The sequence below is a fragment of the Maylandia zebra genome, linkage group LG10, assembly GCF_041146795.1.
Source record: "Maylandia zebra isolate NMK-2024a linkage group LG10, Mzebra_GT3a, whole genome shotgun sequence".
NCBI lineage: Eukaryota > Metazoa > Chordata > Actinopteri > Cichliformes > Cichlidae > Maylandia > Maylandia zebra.
This window is the reverse complement of record NC_135176.1, coordinates 20,239,936-20,257,691: the sequence shown is the minus strand read 5'-3', so window position 1 is coordinate 20,257,691 and position 17,756 is coordinate 20,239,936. Positions and strand designations below refer to the sequence as shown.

General features: G+C 40.7%; 1 protein-coding gene across 2 annotated transcripts; it reads right to left on the bottom strand.

Annotated features, from left to right (window-relative positions):
- Window positions 1–463: 463 nt before the first annotated feature.
- On the bottom strand, window positions 464–17,519 carry afap1l1b (actin filament associated protein 1-like 1b). 2 transcript variants are annotated; one of them, XM_004550280.4, is made up of 19 exons: window positions 17,339–17,519; window positions 10,061–10,189; window positions 8,422–8,502; window positions 8,210–8,295; window positions 8,014–8,125; window positions 7,811–7,900; window positions 7,480–7,691; window positions 7,062–7,241; window positions 6,873–6,965; window positions 6,217–6,319; window positions 4,555–4,710; window positions 3,759–3,973; window positions 3,406–3,551; window positions 3,210–3,288; window positions 2,669–2,777; window positions 2,396–2,563; window positions 2,138–2,304; window positions 1,365–1,490; window positions 464–1,288 (listed from the first exon to the last, which is right to left on the bottom strand). In XM_004550280.4, exons 1-19 carry the CDS (start codon window positions 17,358–17,360, stop codon window positions 1,262–1,264), a joined length of 2,301 nt encoding a protein of 766 aa, XP_004550337.1. In that variant the 5' UTR covers window positions 17,361–17,519; the 3' UTR covers window positions 464–1,261. The 2 variants fall into 2 exon arrangements, with proteins under 2 accessions (XP_004550337.1, XP_076745425.1); XM_076889310.1 differs by lacking the exon at window positions 1,365–1,490.
- Between the last annotated feature and the right edge of the window lie 237 nt (window positions 17,520–17,756).

Here is a 17,756-nt window from a genome sequence, read left to right as displayed (position 1 = left end):
CTTTCTCACTGTCTCACAATCAGTGAGGTCAGCTACAGTATTGGGCTCCGTAAACTGTCCATGGAGACCTCAACAACATTCAAGCTGGAGGAGCTTGGCATTGAACCACTGCCCTCTCACATAGTAGCTTTGACTGTAGTTATCTTCACATTAAGGAGCTCCTTGAGCTCTTATAAGAGAGGAAAAAACCTTAAGTATTGACTTATTTTAATGTTGAACTTAGCACAATTAACTTCAACTTGCCTTTGGAAGCAAAACAAGAACATTAAAGCAAAAGTGGCATTTTATTTGACCACTAGGTGGTGCTTCTATTTCAGAGCTCTGTTGCTATTATTGGTAACTCATCTTGGGGGTGGATGAGAGGCAGCAATAAAAGAAACTCTGGTAAAGAATCTTAAAAGTCTAAAGAAATGAGGGAAAATAGACACGGGGGACATAAAATAAACAGTCCCAAACACAAATATTCTTTATAAAATTATTTACTCCAACATTTGCGTGTGTTCGTTTCTCAGTGAAGGGCAGGTAAAGCAGACACAGGCATTTATCTTCAAATGATTCAGCTGAGAGGGGCCGAGGACACATTTATGCAATCACAAAATACAACAAGATAAAGTGCAAAAGTCAAATGTGAAAAATAAGAGTCATATAAAGGTTAAAACCAATTGTTTCACATTGCAACAACAAACATTTATTCATTGCTTTTAGGAACAGTGTCTACTCGATATTTTTTATTAAACGTATAAATACACAATTAAGATATGAGATTCTGTACTTCTCTTACTAATAATGATAATTTAAGATTATAACTAAAAAATTTTCTTTAACCAGGTTTTTCATTTTTCATTTCCAAGTATCAAGTATAAAAATAATACAAACCAGTGGGTGTAGCTAAAACGTCTTGCCTGTAACGCTGAACTCACAGTGTTGAAGAACTACACTCTCCCTTTGCTACGCTTTCCTTTTTTTTTTTTAAACTTTCTGCAGCCCTGTGCAAATGTAAACACGCATGCAAACTCACACCAACACGTACACATCACGTTCATAGTGATCCACATTAACACGGTACTGATGTATCAGCTGAGCATGTCGTATTTACAGTAGCTGGTGCAGCATCACGCTGCCTGTACTTTTCCTTTAGATGAAATGAGAGCGCAATGCCTCCGAGTCCATCCTTTCTCTCTTCAGTGCCAGTTTTCTTGCTCTTCTTGCGTTTTCCTTTCAAACGTCCTCGTCTCCATCTGTCGATCTGTTTATGATCACTCTATGTCCCCTTCTTTGACTCCCACTCCTGGAAACAGTAAAACGGGAGCATGTGAGTCAAGCAGTTTTTGGTCCTCGCACACACAAACACACGCGCACTCTACCTTTGCCTTCTGCATCACATTCCCCTTGGAGGAGGCGTAAAGAGACGGAGGCCGCTTTCGAAGCTCAGATGCCGCGTTGACAGGCACAGTCTCCATGTAAACCTTTTCAACCTTACTGCCCTGCGCCTACGCACGAACACACAGGCAACCCCCCCAAAAAACAGTAAAAGTTTGATTTCACTTATTTGAGCCCAGTGATGTTACTTTAAAAACAACACAAGAAGACCAAAAGTTCTTCCAGTCAAAAGCAGATGGATTACTAAAACAAGCATACAAGAACACAGAAAGAATGAAGAGAGAAACACCAAAACAAGCAAACACAGAAACTCATTATAAATGTCTAAAATGAGAAACATATGTTAGCAAACAAACATATAAAGCCTGATAAAATAAAAGTCAAATAAATAAGGGCCATATGGTCAAATAAATGACTTGTCTGGTAACAGACACTGCACACTGATTTAAAGGATTTGTCTTAATACAGTCCCAGCTGTTCATGTGAGAAATCCCTCAGCTCATGTTCTGGACAAAAATCAACCGTAAATCTTCACTGAAGCTCATATGAACTTTTAGCAGTCGTTGATATTGATGTATTTTTAGTATCATCTTTTTACCTCCATCCTAAACAAAAAACCTCACGACTGCATTTAAATGTATGTATGTAAAGAACTCTTATAAGAGCGTTTGTATATATTTTAAAGTACATTCATTAAGAGTTTTCTAAGGAGAGCTTCAGTTCCAGCTGTAAACAGATGTGTGTGTTTGCTGCCTACCTTGACGTTGATCTTGGTATCAGTAGGTGGACCCAGTGCCCCTCTAGCCAGTGACTTCTTCAGGTTTTCTTTGACCTCTGTCAGTCTCAGTTCCAGCTCCACCCGTTCCTCCTCCTTCTGTTTGCACAGTGTTTCCAGCTCAGCTAACTGCTTTTCCACACTATTACCTGAACACACACACACACACACACACTCATAATTAGGACCGCTATGAAGCCTACGACTGAACAAGCGCTGTGTGTGTGATTCGTCTCTGACCTGTGCCGCTCTTCCCCTCCTCCTTCAACTGCCTTTTCTCCTTGCGCAGGGAAATCAGTGCATTTCTGAGGTCCTCCTTCTGCTTCTCCAACTCCTCTTTCTCTCTCAGGTACCGCCTGGCATCCTCCTCTGCCCGTGTCTTCCCATACCGCCCATACTGATTCACATCTATGATGTGAAAAAGAAGGAAATGAAGACAGATTTGGCCACATTTGAACCCAAATCACTTTCATGGAGACAGTCTAATGAATTATGAAATTAACCGAGACTCACTGGAGGCATGTCTCTTAATGGCAGCTTGTTGTTCAGTTTTCTCAGAGTCCCTGCTGGAGAACGAAGCGTGACGTCTCACCTGGCCTCCTCTGCTCTCCACATCCACTTCCTGCAACAGAATAATTTAATGAATTCTAATTAACAAAATGTAATAGAGGAACTTTAAGGAAAAGGAAAATACTATAAATACTATATGTTTATATGACTGATAAATGTAAGCTTTTTAAAGATCGGATTAAAAAAGAAAAAAGAAAACATATTTTGTTAATCTATTATCCAAAATCTTATTAGTAGTTTCACTAGGGCTCCAGTGAAGCTCAACACAGAATGGTATTAAAATCCTAAGTTACAAAAAATGGTGTTTGTATTCTGTAAATTTGCAATAAATTTCAATGAATGAATGTAAGAGAGAGGAGAGGATCAGTGAGGAGAGAAAGAGAGTAGAAGCAGATTTAAACATCTCTGTGTCTGCTGTGTTCAATATAAAGGTTTTTGTATCTCATCACTTGCTTAGAATTAAAGAAAAATAAAGTTTTCTCACCGCAACACTTTCATAGACCTCATCGTAAGTTCTGGAGTCTATTGAAGCACTACTGGAGGAGTTAGCTGTTGTAGCCCACCTGGGAGAAAAAGAAGAGGAAGATATATGAATATAAAAATGAGTATTTTAAAAATAAAAGCTGTAATAAAAGACTATTGGATAAACATATGCACAAAAACGCATACTGTTGACTCACAAGAAGGAGTGTCTGGCAGCATGCCGTATGTCAGTAAGTGTGTCCACATCGATGTAATCATAGTGCAACTCTTCAGGGAGAGTGCTGCTGCCGGTTTCTGCAAATAAAACTCCAAGCCAGCGGCCAAGATCCTCAGAGCAGCTGGCCTGAATGACACACAAACACGAACAGACACACGCACATTTGTTAGTCCATGAGCAGAAAAATGTAAGGTGTGGCATGCCTGTGCGCACACTGATGATACCTCTCAGCTATATCAACAGTGATGTAACCAAGTGGCACAAATAAAATCAGTCTGTATATACATTAAATCTCCTGTGCTGGATAAAATGATTCAAGATCTCCTGCTTCACCTCCAGAGCTGCCAGCTCGTTGCCTCCCTGTAGGATGCGGAAAGAGAACGGATGTTTAGGTCCAAGCCCGCCTGGCATCACCTCTGCCCCCTTGAGTGGCACCACAATGATTGGGGGTCGCTGGTCCCCAGGGTCCTTCTGCAGGTACAAACTTCCACCCCGGAGCACGCACCACCGCTCCCTCCAAGAGCCGCTCAGACACACGCTCAGATATCCTGATGAGTGTGTTAAAAAGAACGTATTTACATTTTATTCATTGTCATATAATGTACCCAACACTGTTTGATGTGACGTTCGGTTTCTGGATCTAAATTAGATGTTATTATCATGAAATTAAAATGATATGATGTTTTTATAAGTTGTTATATTGGCATGAATGCTAAAAATGAGTCATTTTAGCTTGTTCTTAGGTGTTGGCTAGGCAAACTGATGATGTCATAACAACAGATATGGAATAAAAACTTCAGGGACTTAATATCTACTTGTGCCCATTACAGCACATTATAATTGTTTAGCTCCTGATCATGGAGGAGGAATTCGTGGACAAATATTTGGTGTATTATAGGAAGAATATGTACAATAACTTTTACATCTCTACAGTTATAAGTTTTTTTCCTAAAAGGCATTTTTATTGTTCTGAATTGTGCATCATCAGCATTAATTTGTCCTTTAACACTCTTTGACACTGATGTCAAATTACAAATGCTAATGGAAAACAATCTAAACATCAATCAGCCACTTAGATGATTCTCTAACTAACCAGCCATTCAACAAAGTATTCATCAGGTCTTCTCACCAGAGCGGGGGTTGTCATGCTGGCCAGAAGACAAAGGAGACTCTCCTGGTAAAGGAGGTTTCCGCTTGGAAAAGGTGATGATCCGATTGATTTTCCTCCCAGCTGCTCGGCTCATCGACCCGGTCAGCTCTGAAAATGCTCCACGCTTCCCCCTGTCTGAAGTCAAACACATCCTGAAGTTGAACTTTATAACATCCAGCCAGTAAAACAGACAATGTTGCCTCATCATTTAAATATCATGCTGTTATTATTTTTTTAAGTTTTACATTTTATCAGTTACAATGTAACAAAAACATGATGAAAACTGGAATAAAGTAAAAGGTCTGAATTCTGGAAAAAATACATTTTTGAAAAAGACCCTGCACCCAAACAGGACTCATGAAGCTTTTGAAGAAATAATATCTTGTTATTTCAGAGATGGCTTGTATTTATTCAACCAGACCCCGACAGCCGGTTTGCAAGTTCACTCTGAATGTACCAGGTGCTGCAGTGCACTGTTCACACTACTTCCTGATGATGTCAGTGGGAGACAATTGCAGGAAGAGGACAGGAAGGATGTCATATCTGCTCGAGCCTCACTTCCTGTCTCTCCCTCTCTCTCATGTCTCTTTAGGATCAGAGTTCCTTCGTCCGTAAACAGATTTGAAACAACTGTTTCCCAATTTCACTGTGTTTGACCTATTTTCTAACCCAGCACCAAGGATCTCCCTGGTTTATCCTTCCTGATTTTGTAGATAGAAAAACAAAAATATTGTGTGTGTGTTTGCTTTTGTAGCCTTGTGGGGACCTGAGTTCCAGACCCTGAAAGTGGGGACTCTTAGAAACTGAGGAACCATTTGAAGAACCCTTATTTAAATATTTATGGTTTAAAAAGATGCTAGACTACGTAAAACACTATTCACACAAAACCCATCAACAACCACTAAACTTTGTAACAGACATACAGTTATCATTTACTACAGAGAAGTTGCATCACAGTCATTTACATTTCTCTTAAACTGTAACTATGTTGGTTTCTCTATGTTAAAGATGTAGAATAATGGAGGGAAAAAATCGTCTCCCTGACAGTTATTAGTTTACCTTTTTTAAAAAAATGCTACAAAGTATCAATGAATGAGTCAGAATAGTATTACTCATACAGTGTTCCTCTCTTTTCATAAAAATGGCAACATAAATTAAGCTAGAAGAGCAATGCAGTATATGATGTGTGTTACAAATATACTGAAATGAATCCTTTACCTCCTAATCTTACAACATGTGAGAGGAAGGTGTTATGCCTCTCCCCACAGATCAACAGTGTGCTGCATCTGCGGAACTGTGCCTAAATACCCTTTAACAACCATCTATCTAAATGTTTGTTTTCACTGTGAAATATGCCAACGAGACCAGAAAGATGCTTTGCTGTGATTTTAAAGAGCATGTAAAGTGTAAATCATGTTGAACTGTCCCAATATATCTGTGGTAACACTGAGAAATTACCCACAGACACTAATCTAACGTTAAATCTCACTATAACCACCGATTTAACCTGCAATAACATGTCTTGTGCTATAATTACTGAGAGTGTACACACAAGAAGCTTATTTCAATGAAGCAACCACAATAAAAAAGAGTCGGTTGCAACAAAAACATCTCAAAAACTGCTGGTGAAGGTTCACGTACTGAGTGAGTCAGTAGTGTCTCGTCCTGACCCGTGTGCAGTGGCCTGACTGTCTGCTGTTGGCCCGCTGTCTGAGTCTGAAGCCTGTCTCTCAGACTGTAGCACCTGGCAACAAAAGGAACAAAACACTTTTACTTCTCTCTTTTATAACATTTGAAGAGAGGAAACAAGGAATAGCAAAAATTGGCACATTTGTCTTTCCGTTTTCATGTTAAAAATAAAAATAAATAAAAATTAATGTATCCTCTGGGAGTATGACTATTTCTTTCTGCCAACGTGGGGTGTAACTGCCATGTCAGCATGCATTCAGTTTGTTCAGGACTTGAAGCTCTTTGAAACCAAGGCAACTCAGCAACCGCAATAATCACCTCACTCACTGCTTGTAAACTAGAAGCCAAAGGAATAGTTGTGTCATGCGTGGGCTGAAAGAGGGTGATGTCAGCGACACTGAAATGTTAAAACTGGGGTATATATTCAGTATGCCACAAATTACATTTGTCATAGTAAGACACAGTAAGAGCACAGCGTTAGACCGGCATTGGGGCTCCTCATTAAGTCTGTTTTATGGGAAATTTTGGTCTTTGTGGCAAGACCACAAAGAGAACACTGCGGACAAACAGTCTGACATTCAAGGACATACGCAGATAAGCACACTCACCTTGTCGAGCTCCAGCTTCCTCTGTATAATTGGAGAAGTTGATCCATCCAGCCCCTCAGTGTTGCTACACTGGCTGCCAACATCGTGGACCACCTGAACAGAGAAAAAGAAAACATTCATTTACAGGCACAGCCTTGTGTCTGCTCATCTGTCTCAGCACCGTGCCTCTAATGAGGTGAAAAAAGGTACCTTGAGCCATCGCTGGGCCTGTTCTTTACTCTGGACTGCCAAGACTAGCGCTTCGCCCCCAGGTAATGAGAAGCGCAACTCGTGACGCTTTTTCCGGCCTTCCTTAGGGACATAGATGACGTTGCAAAGATTCAGTGGGAGCTCTGTGTTGGGAGAGCTCTCTTTGATGCTTTTAAAACACTGTGAAGGAAGAAGTCAAGAACATGCATTATTTGAGTAAAAGATAATCTATGTAAGCCTAGCCTCTTACTGTTATAAGCTGGAAAATAACTGTGTAAACTGTGGCTTACAAATAAGTGTGTTCAACTGTCTGATTCACCATAAATAAATAAGGATTTACCTTGAATAACACCAGAAAAAGACAATTCTTTGATTTGAATGATAAAATAAACATTAATAAACAGCAGCATCTATTTACCTGCAGTTTATTGTCTCGGACAACAACAAGCTGCTTAGCCCACTGGCCAAAGCGTTTCTTTCGCAGTAGGAAGGCACAGATGCGGCAGTCTCGAACCGGTCCATCTGTTCTTTCCTCGGCTGTCCATCTCTGAGGTTGGTCTCGGCCCTTTGCTTCCTCTTCCTCTTCTTCGTAAGACTCGTAGGAACTACTCAGAGCATCTGAGTCATTGTCTGAGTACCAAAGCAATTATTGTTTTACAGAAGATCCACAAAACAAATTGTGATTCACAAAATCCTAGCTCTACTACTAGACATAAACTAGCATGAATAAGGGTCAGATTAAGACTCACAGGAGCTTTTGGGAGGCCCATTCATTCTGGTGGTGGGGTAGTTATTGTCAGCATCTTCATAATAGGCGTCCTCCACAGAGTTCCTGGATGCTACAGGTGAATAGATAGAGTATGTGAGAAAGCAGAACCAAAGGTACTGATCTGATTACCATTATACATGAATGCGCACACACATGTGCGTTTGTATATGCATGTGTTCATACTGGTGGTAAAGTACTGAGGAGTAGATCCCGGATCTAGAGGAACAGCTTCTTCATAGTAGTCATCAGGAAGGGGTGTAGTTGGCAAAGGAGGAGGAGGAGTGTCAGTTGGGGTCTGAAAACCAAAGGTAGCTGCTGAACCAGAACTGGGGGTAAAAGGAAGGCTGGTGTAGGTAAGTAGTTTCTGTGAATGACTTACAGATTTATTGGGATGAGTCTTCTCCTCTTCATCCTTGTGCTCTTTCTGCTCCACTGGAGATGCACTGAGCATGTGCAAATCACAGCCTGATAGGATTAATCATGATTAACTTTATAATTTTATATAAACAGAGGTATAATGATTGTAAATACATACACAAAGGATTTTTTTGTAACTGAACCGAACCGAAGGTATTTTGAAGGACTACTAACCAAAATCCTCAAACAGAGACTCTACAAAGCTCGTGCCATTGCCATAGAGACAGCTGTTCATGTAGACATCAGAGCCGTTCACTGTGGAAAAGACAAATTATGGATTAAAACCAGGATCAGAGTTAGGGTTACATAGCCTATAGCTTTTAGGTCAGGATTAAGAAGGGCTATAGAGACTGAATAATGAAGTATAAATAGTATTTCATCTGCAATAAAAATTAGATCTATGGTGACCTATGTACAGGGAGTACAGAACTGAGATTGAAAATCTTTGTACAGCAAGAACAAAGAAAATGTGTGTGAAAGGTCACAGAAAGGTTTGACAGAAAAAAACAGATACAATGATGCGAAATACACAGCAACTATTTAAAAAAGATGAGTATGGACACGACAGACTGGGTCCAGTCTAATATTTGTTTTCTGAGACCATCGGGATGTTTTGCTGTTCTCATTATCCTCTTTGCATTTCATTATCCTCTTACACGGATCCTTTTATCCTCCCCGACATCCTGTATTCTTCCAGATAAAAAGGGATTTGTCTGTAAAGACCTCAGCAAGATTTCATGTCACAGAGGCTGCATTTTGTAGCACAACAACTGCTGCACTCTCTCAAGTTGAGCAGTTTCAGTGTGGTTGGCTAAACACAGTAGGGTCACACCATTGCAAACAGACAAAAAAGAAAGACATGCTGTAGTACTGTTGATGTGACACTTCTGACTTTTTTTTTCTTTTTTTCTTTTTGGCTAAACTGCTGCCATCACACTCAGCTGAATTCATCCTGAATAAATAAAAAAACACTTCTACATTGAATATTCTTATTTCTACATTGTATTGAAATAAAGTGCTGCTTTTACTATTTTTGTAATGCCAGGACATCAAATGCTGCTGTTCTATCTGACCTGCTGGTGTGCAGAAGGTGTTTCTTGGCACTAGTGAGACAAGTCTGGCAATCAAACTGTTTATAATGCATGACTTTTTTCTAATGAAACACCATTTTAAATACTGCCCTGATGTTTCTGCAAGTCATATTTCATCCTAAAATCGTTTTACCAAAACCTAACCAAAATGCAGATGTCCAAAAGACAGAAACTTCAGTCTCTAGATGTCCAATCTTACAGTAGAACTATGCATGCTATAAGAAGCCAGTAGCACCTGACAGAAGAGCAGGAAATAAAATAAATAATAAAAGTAACACAAAAGGGCAATTTTATTATTACTGGGCTCTATCTGAAAGATCAGATCTTTATTATCTTCAAGGGAGAATATATTACACAGTCAGTGGAAATCACAAAACCATCAATCAAACAGCAACATCAAAATCATAGTGAGTGACTTAAAAACAATTGGAAGTTTGGACAAATGAGTTTTTCACTTTATTGATGTAGTCTATCTGCAGCCAGACCTTAAACTGCTTAGACTACGGCTGGCTGGACCAGCCAGGACCGAGTGGACCTTCTTCGAAGTCCTAAATTTAAACAATTGGGAAAGGTCATTCAGTGCAGTTGACTAAGTAAAGAACTGTAAGTTATTTATGTGCTGTGTGAAATGTATTAACCTGTGCTGTACAAGAAACTGTACATGTTAAGAAATATTAACCTGAGTTATTTACATTGCCATCCTAACATTGGAGATTCTGTACCTGACAGCTGCAGTGAGTCCAGGATGTTGCGTATGGATGCCATTTTTTCAGCGGTAGCAGGACTGACCGTCTCGTGGTCCAACATCTTCAGCAGAGAGCCTAACTCATTTACAAGTCGTTCCATCACAACTAGAAACCACAAAAACAGACATCATGTAATACTCTTCTGATTTCAAGAACCACCAGGTTATTCACTTCAACTAAATTTTATTTATATCAATTCATCAAAATATTGTAATGTAAAGATCCCATAATATTAGAGAGAAAACCCCAACAATATGATGATCCCCTATGAGCAAGCACTTGGAGACAGCAGGAAGGGAAAACTTTCTTTTGACAGGAAGAAACCTGCAGCTGAACCAGGCTCAGGGACAGGCAGCCACAAACGGGGTGAGGGGAAAAAGAAAAAAGGAGGGAACAGAGAAACAAGGACAAAACACACACTATGGGAGGGATAACACAAAGTGCAATGCCTTACAAAGCCATATAATGAATGGGGAATGAGAAGAGATAAGTGGAGAAGAACTGCTCAGTGCATCATGGGAAGTCAGGGAGGGATCGTTCTAACTGTATGCCTTATCAAAACGGAAAGTTTTAAGTCTAATCCTAAAAGTAGAGAGGGTGTCTGTCTACTAAATACAAACTGGGAGCTGGGTCCACAGAAGAGCAGCCTAACAGCTGAAAGCTCTGCCTCCCATTCTACTTTTAGAAACTTTTAATAACCACAAATAAGCCTGCAGTCTCAGAGCGAAGTGTTCTGTTTATGATCATATGGTACTGTGAGGTCTTTAAGATATGACGGCCCTGATTATTCAAGACCTTGTGTGTGAGGCGAAGTTTAAATTCAACAGGGAGCCAATGAAGAGAAGCTAATCTGAGAGAAATATGATCTCATTGTTAGTACTCTCACTGCAGTGTTTTGAAACACTGAAAGCTTTTTAGGGAGTTTTTAAAACAGCCTGATAATAATGAATTACAAGAGTCCAGCCACAAAGTAAAAAAGTATGAACTGTTTTTTTTAGCATCACTCTAAGAAAGGGTGTTTCCCATTGAATTTAGCACATGAAAGAAAGCATTCTTACATATTTGTCTAATGTGTGCGCTAAAGGATATGTCCTGGACAAAAATGACTCAAGGATGCCTCACAGTGTTACTGAAGGCCACAGTAATGCAATAGATAGAAAGTATCTGGTTAGACAGCATGTTTCTACGATTTTAAGGATAGCAGTACAATAACCAGATTTGTCTGAATTCAGAAGCAGAAAACTGGAGGACATTTAGGCCTTTATGTCTTTAGCTGCTGTAGTCACATTTTATAGATAAATATAACTGCGTACAATCTGCATGGTAATAATGCTTTATGCAGTTTTTAAGGCTATAATATTGTCTAAGGGAAGAATGTTTAAGGTAAAAGCAATAAAGTAAAATCCTGAGTGCTCAGCATGGCCATCAGATCATCACAAGGCCAAACTGTCAGTTCACAAGTGGCATGAAGTCAGTTTGGAACTCAGCTGTCAGCTGCTGCAACAGCTGACAGGGAAAAGATTTTTAACATCCTCTAATGTCACCCTGGTGATTTTGTCCCGCTCGGAGCAAGCCTTTTTGGGAACACAGCGAGTTTTCTGTGTGTCACTACTAAGCGTTAAATCCGACTTTCCACGTTGATATTTTGTGCTTTCTTTGAAAAACTTACTCTTTTCACTCCTACATCCTGTGTGGGTCAAGCGTGTGTGTCCGTGTGTGTGTTTTGTTGACCTTGACATTGTTTCAAATGCCCTGACACACTCTCACACATCCTGCCTGCTCACAGCCAACAAAGAGGAGGAGGAGGAGCAGGAGGGGGAGCCGGAGAAAAAAGAAGGTGAGGAGGAGGAAGCTTCCTTCCCTAAAGGAAATGGAGCCAAAGTGAAGAGGAAAATGTATAGCTTCACCACAGAGGACAGGAGATGGTTACCAAACTGCTTGAAGCCCCAAGTTAGTTCATTTACTTGTTTACTTCTAAATATAAGAAGATTGAAAGGCGTATCTTAGGATTAGTCTGAACCCGGAGCAAGCAGCTTTTCTTCTGATATTGACTTTTAATTAAACACTGAAGACATTAGAACTGCTTCTCTGATATTATCCACTGTTATTTGATGAAGTATTATTCATACACTTGAACAGGTCAAGTGCAACCAAGTCTAAAATAGTTTCATGTCCCTTTGGTTTCCAGTGGGAGGTTTTAATAGCCTGTGCTTTTTATGTGGCTTTATCCACACTGGAAAGATTATAGTTTGTGGAAACATTTAAATTTTGTATTTTTTGGCATTAAAAATGTCAAATTTACAGTTCAGTTTCATTCATAATACAAAGCAGAAAGTTCATAGCTGGAAAGCTGGAAAAGCAACAGGATTTTTCAGCAATGATTTGAAAGAGCAGACTCTTTCGGATCGTGTCCCTTTTTACAATCTGATCCACTTAATTTTATGGCTTTGTTAAGAAGAACATGCTTCACAATGATTAGTCAGATCAATAAGCTTTAGTATGTTTACAATTTATTATGGCATAAGTACACCTAAAAAAAACATAAATAAATGAATTGCCCATTCCCAGAAAAGAAATGGAACAAGGGTTAAATAAAAATAAGATCAAAACAGTCTGTTTTCCTCACACACAACGTGAAGACAGAGAGAGTGAGCGAAAAAGCCCTGACTCTCTCACAAGCCTCTTCCGCCTCCCCCTCTCACTCGGACAATACTCTATTGTCTCCGCAAGGGCCAAAATTAGATGGCCACAATGCTCGGCAAGACCAGAGCAAACAATCGTATTGTCGGAGTCAGAGACTCCCGGAGAAAACAAAACAGGAACTAACACACAGTGTAAGAGGGGCGTGGTGCAACGCAGCTGCACGGTCTCAATCCACGGGCATGCAGGGTTGTATCTCCAGCAGCTGTGTGTGTGCGTGCGTGTGTGTATGAGTGAGTGTACGTGCGAGTGCAGCTGTGGTTTCCTGTCTTTGCTGTCGACAGGAGCTTCTCTCCCCTCCTTCCTGATCTTGACTCTCCTTCACTTCTTCCCACTTTCCCATTTTGTGTCCTGCTGTTTCGGTTTCTGCCCCAACATCTTCTCTCGCTGCATGCTCTCCCTCCATCTCTTGCCCATACTCTACATTTCTCCCAAACCAACTGAATAGAAAGATTCCTATCTGATGGGTGCTCAATTTGCAGATGCATTTTGCTCTACTTGAGGAAACGTCAATTAAAAAACAATCAACAAAGATCTCGAGTAATCAGACCAGTGCTCTGATCTATTTTCTGCCGGTCTCAAAGACACGCACAGTCAAGGACATCAGTCTGCTCTCTCTCTCCCCCTCATCTCTGAGTCTATATCTTTATTTCTCTCTCCTTCTATTTCCCTCTCTCTCTCTCAAGGGACCTGAGGGTTCAGAAGCTGAGAATCAGCTGTTCTGCAGGATTGTGGTCTGTCTCACCCACAGAGGGATCTTTGTAATCCCCCACTGCCCCACGCACCCCCACTCCACCCAGAACCACACACATGCAAGCACATACACACACACACACACACACACGGCACAAATTTCCTCTTCAAATCCTTTTTTTCCCCACTGATAGACACGATCATTCACTTAACTAAGAGGAAGCACAAACGCTCACTGTTAATTCGTCTCTCGCTTCCTCGTCTGAGTAAACATACAGTCACAAGAGTACAAAGAGGAATGTGTTTGTTTGTGCGTCTTCACGTTCCTTTTTCTGTGTGTTTCACAGACAGACTTCCTGATGAAGATCAGTCATGAGACTCGGGCCATGCGACTCTCATTTGGACTGATTTAGTGTGTTTGGTTGCAGCTCAGAACAAAACAACTGCTACTTACTGCTGCTGCTGCTGCCGCTTTTCTCGCCGCATAATACCTATAAGCAGCAGGTCAAAACAGGAAAGACACTTTGGCTCTCCTAAACTGAGGCTTTCGTTCCCATCCATTATAATTCGAACACACCAATTAACATAAATCCAAGGCTACCCATCCTCACTTGCCTCTCCCATTCAAAATATCCCTCCATGTTATAATTTTACCAACACTTCATGACTCAGAAGTACTCTATATGAATGCACTGAACTGTACTGCTTTTTGCTTCCATAGATTCTGTTACCTGATTGACATTAATATGTGTAACAAGGGTAATTTAAGACATATACTCTACGCAAAAACCGTATGAAACTGTCCTCTTCCTGCCTCCCCCACACTCCTCAGCACTGAGATCCCTCCAGATTGCATATTCTCTCTGCCACTCCTTTCTTTCCCTTCCTCTGAGATCCTTTTCCTTCAACTCCTCTCCCTCGCCTGTCTCCCTCTGTCCCTTCCCCAGACACCCATCCTCTTCAGACAGAGGCCAAAGTTCAAGGCTTGGCAGGCCCAGCATCTCCCACTAAGACAAAAGTCTACTTCAGAGACACAGCATCCAGTAATTCATATTTTCGTGACAACAAAAGATGGTGTCAGTGCTTGCCTGGGGTTAGCGTTCAGTCAGACACTTTAAAAAGTCCACAACAAAGATAGCAAGATACTTAAAAAGAAACAGCTGGGGGGAAACAGTAGACGAATTCTTTTCGCATTCTTTTAGTATCTTATCATTTTCTGCAGATAGCAAATGGTGTGGAAACACAGGAAACAGAGGGGCACAAACGACTTTTATAAATACTGAAATTCTTTATTTGCCCAGAGTGGAATGAAAATGGTTTGTAAAGATAACGCAGCAGCCAGAACACAGTTAGTATGAGTTGTGAAGGGATGAAATCTGGAAATTAGCTAGTTTTGTTTCTTTTCTTGAACTAAGTCTGCAATAATCCTATCAAGTGCACACGATTTAAAATGACTGGACCAGTCCACACTTTACTGTTACTACCTGTCATCACTGTCTTTCACAAATGCAAACACTGAGGCGTACGTACACACACAGACACACGCACCCACTCAAAGGTTTTATTTTTTATTGCTTTTACGGGGAGTGACAGGGTGATGATGAGGACAAAATATCAGGATTCTCTGTTTTTCCACTTTGGTGGCAGGGGGAAGCTGCTATCATCACCACATCAGCTTAGCTTCCACCTACACCAGACACACATGGGACACATGTACAGACCTGCTGCTCTGTTGCGTTTCTGTTACAGAAAATGTAATCACAGCTGATTTGAAGCGCAGCTAATTCTGGCTTCGAGCTGCAGTCTCACTTCCATTCGTGAAGGTTATATTTCTGTGTGAAACACAACTTGAAATCCAATCAAGAGGGAGTTGTGCACTTTCTGAAAATGGAGCGAGGGGGTGTGTTGTGCACTGGAATGAATCGTAGAGGAAAAGGGATTTTAAGGCAAACGTGGCAGAGGTCAAGGCTTGTGACACATATTAAACTGAGGAAAATCATATGTGCAAATGCAATAAACCACTTATAGGCAGAATGCACGCAGAAACAGTGTAAAATTCAGTGAGGGGTATGTTTACCTTTTTAAATTAAAATAGGCTTGTGAGAAAACTTTGCAGCTCTTTAATCTCTCCTTTATCCACAGCTCAGAATCTACCAATTTTTCCCAGCCACTGAAGCTCTTGCAATATTTTGCCAAATCTCCAGTATCAAGTATTCACACATTTACTGTGAGAATATTTTCTCCTGCAGTGTACAGCTGCTCCAACCATTTGGCTGTGGATTTGCCGCTTGTGTCTGAGTGCTCCATGTTTTTCCCCTCCAACACATTTTCACATTGGAAAAGCAGAAGTGTAAATAAAATAACTAAAAGGGCAGCGAGCCCAACGTCTGCCAAAGCCAATCCAGCATTTTCCAGTTTTTAAGGAAAGAAAAAGAAAGTGATCCAGGTGCACAACAAAACTGAATCAGTTCTTCAATTTGTCCATGCGCAACTTTTCATGAAAGTCAGGTTGATAGTTTTTGTTTCATCCTCCTGACAAACAGACAAATTTACAGACAGAAAGGTTCCCTGCTTTTACAGGGAAGAATAACATAGCTTTTATCCTATAAAGAATCACTTCTGATTTGAATGGCCTTTACTAGTTAGCAACATTCGTATCCGTAAGACACAGGTGGCCAATGAATCTCTTAATTAATAATTTATAAAAAGTGATGTGTATAGTATGCTGTAGCCTTCACAATCACCTGGTCTCAAGATGGAAGAACATCTATCTGTGATTTTAGATCAGCTTGTTAGACAGTGTGAGCACCACCATCACTAAAACACCAAATGAGTGAGAATCAGTTGGAAAAGAGACCTCCATTAGAGATCCAGAGATATTTAAGTTTAGTGCCATACTGTGGCATGTAGTGGCCCAACAATGTTATTTCTTTCCTTTTATTTGTCACCTGTCCATAAGACAAAAAAGATTGGCTTATTTACATTTAGCTGCTTCAAAAGACGAATTATCAATAAATTCACACAAATCTTATAATAAAAAGAGATGAACTGCACACTTAATAAAAATACAGTGAACTGGGGAAGTTATGTGTTATAGGATGTTAAGATGAGATGAGATAAGATAAGATAAGAGTCCCAAATTCCAAGATAAGATGCTTAGAATTTAATTCTGCAGCTGCATTGAGCTATGCCATTGACATCCATTTACATTTCCGTTTAATGCAAACTGCCTATTTAACCAGTTACCTCTGTGACAAACGAACCCCCTTTCTTATTATCTTTCAAATTAAGCCCCTTCTTCATCACCTGGTCTCCCGTAAAGAAGCTTCCTGTTTGCAACACAGTGGCCTGAAGGGTTTTGAAACAGAGCAGCCATTCAGCTGCTGCTGCTTCCCACCAGCAGCGCTGCTTCCAACAGGGCACTTTTCTGTTGGTATCAGATTGCATCACTCTACCTGAGGATACCTCCTCCATCCACTCACACAGCGCACCACCCGGCGCGTGGCTGTATGACATCACTCCCCACTCCCCAGGAGTCAACCGGCAGCGAGGCGCGAGTCGCTCTGCTCGCTCACTCAGAGAAACTTGAGACAGATGCTGCTTCTCCATTCACGTGTGTTTAACGAGAACCCAGATGTATTAAAACCACCCATAACATCGCTTTTGTTTGGAAAAGAACTGTATATCGTATCTGATACGGTGGATAATGTTTTTTAATGTAACCAGTTGTTTCTGTTTGGGTTTATGAATGTGGCCTCGCTGTGGAGGAGCTCTTGCATTTACACTGGTGCCCACCCAACCTATGGAGGCTTTATCATAAAGTATTTACAGTTACCGTGCGATACATGGATATTTACTTACCACTCTGTCGTTTGGAGTCCATGTCTTCAGATGTTCTGAAGTCTGTGCCGCCCGATTTGTTTCCAGTAATAATCCCTCAGTTGCTTCGGTTACAAGTTCTGCTCATGTGAGAAGAGTTGTACCCGCATACACAGCGGAGGTCTGTCGGCCTCTGTGCGGCCAAGTGAGTCAGAGTGGCCGCTACACTTTTTGAGTAGGGGCTGCTTGTTCATCATCAAGAGTCCCGCTGGGTCCTAGTGCTGGTGGTGTTCTGTTACAGATCCACAGTGACAATAGTCATCATAGCATTACAGCTTGGTAGTAACATGGCAATACCGGGGTAGTAGTTTGGTACGGAAGGCATAATACTCACATGATCATGTAATTCCTACAGTATTAACCAGACAACAGGTTTTTATTAGCAAATATATCTGGTTGG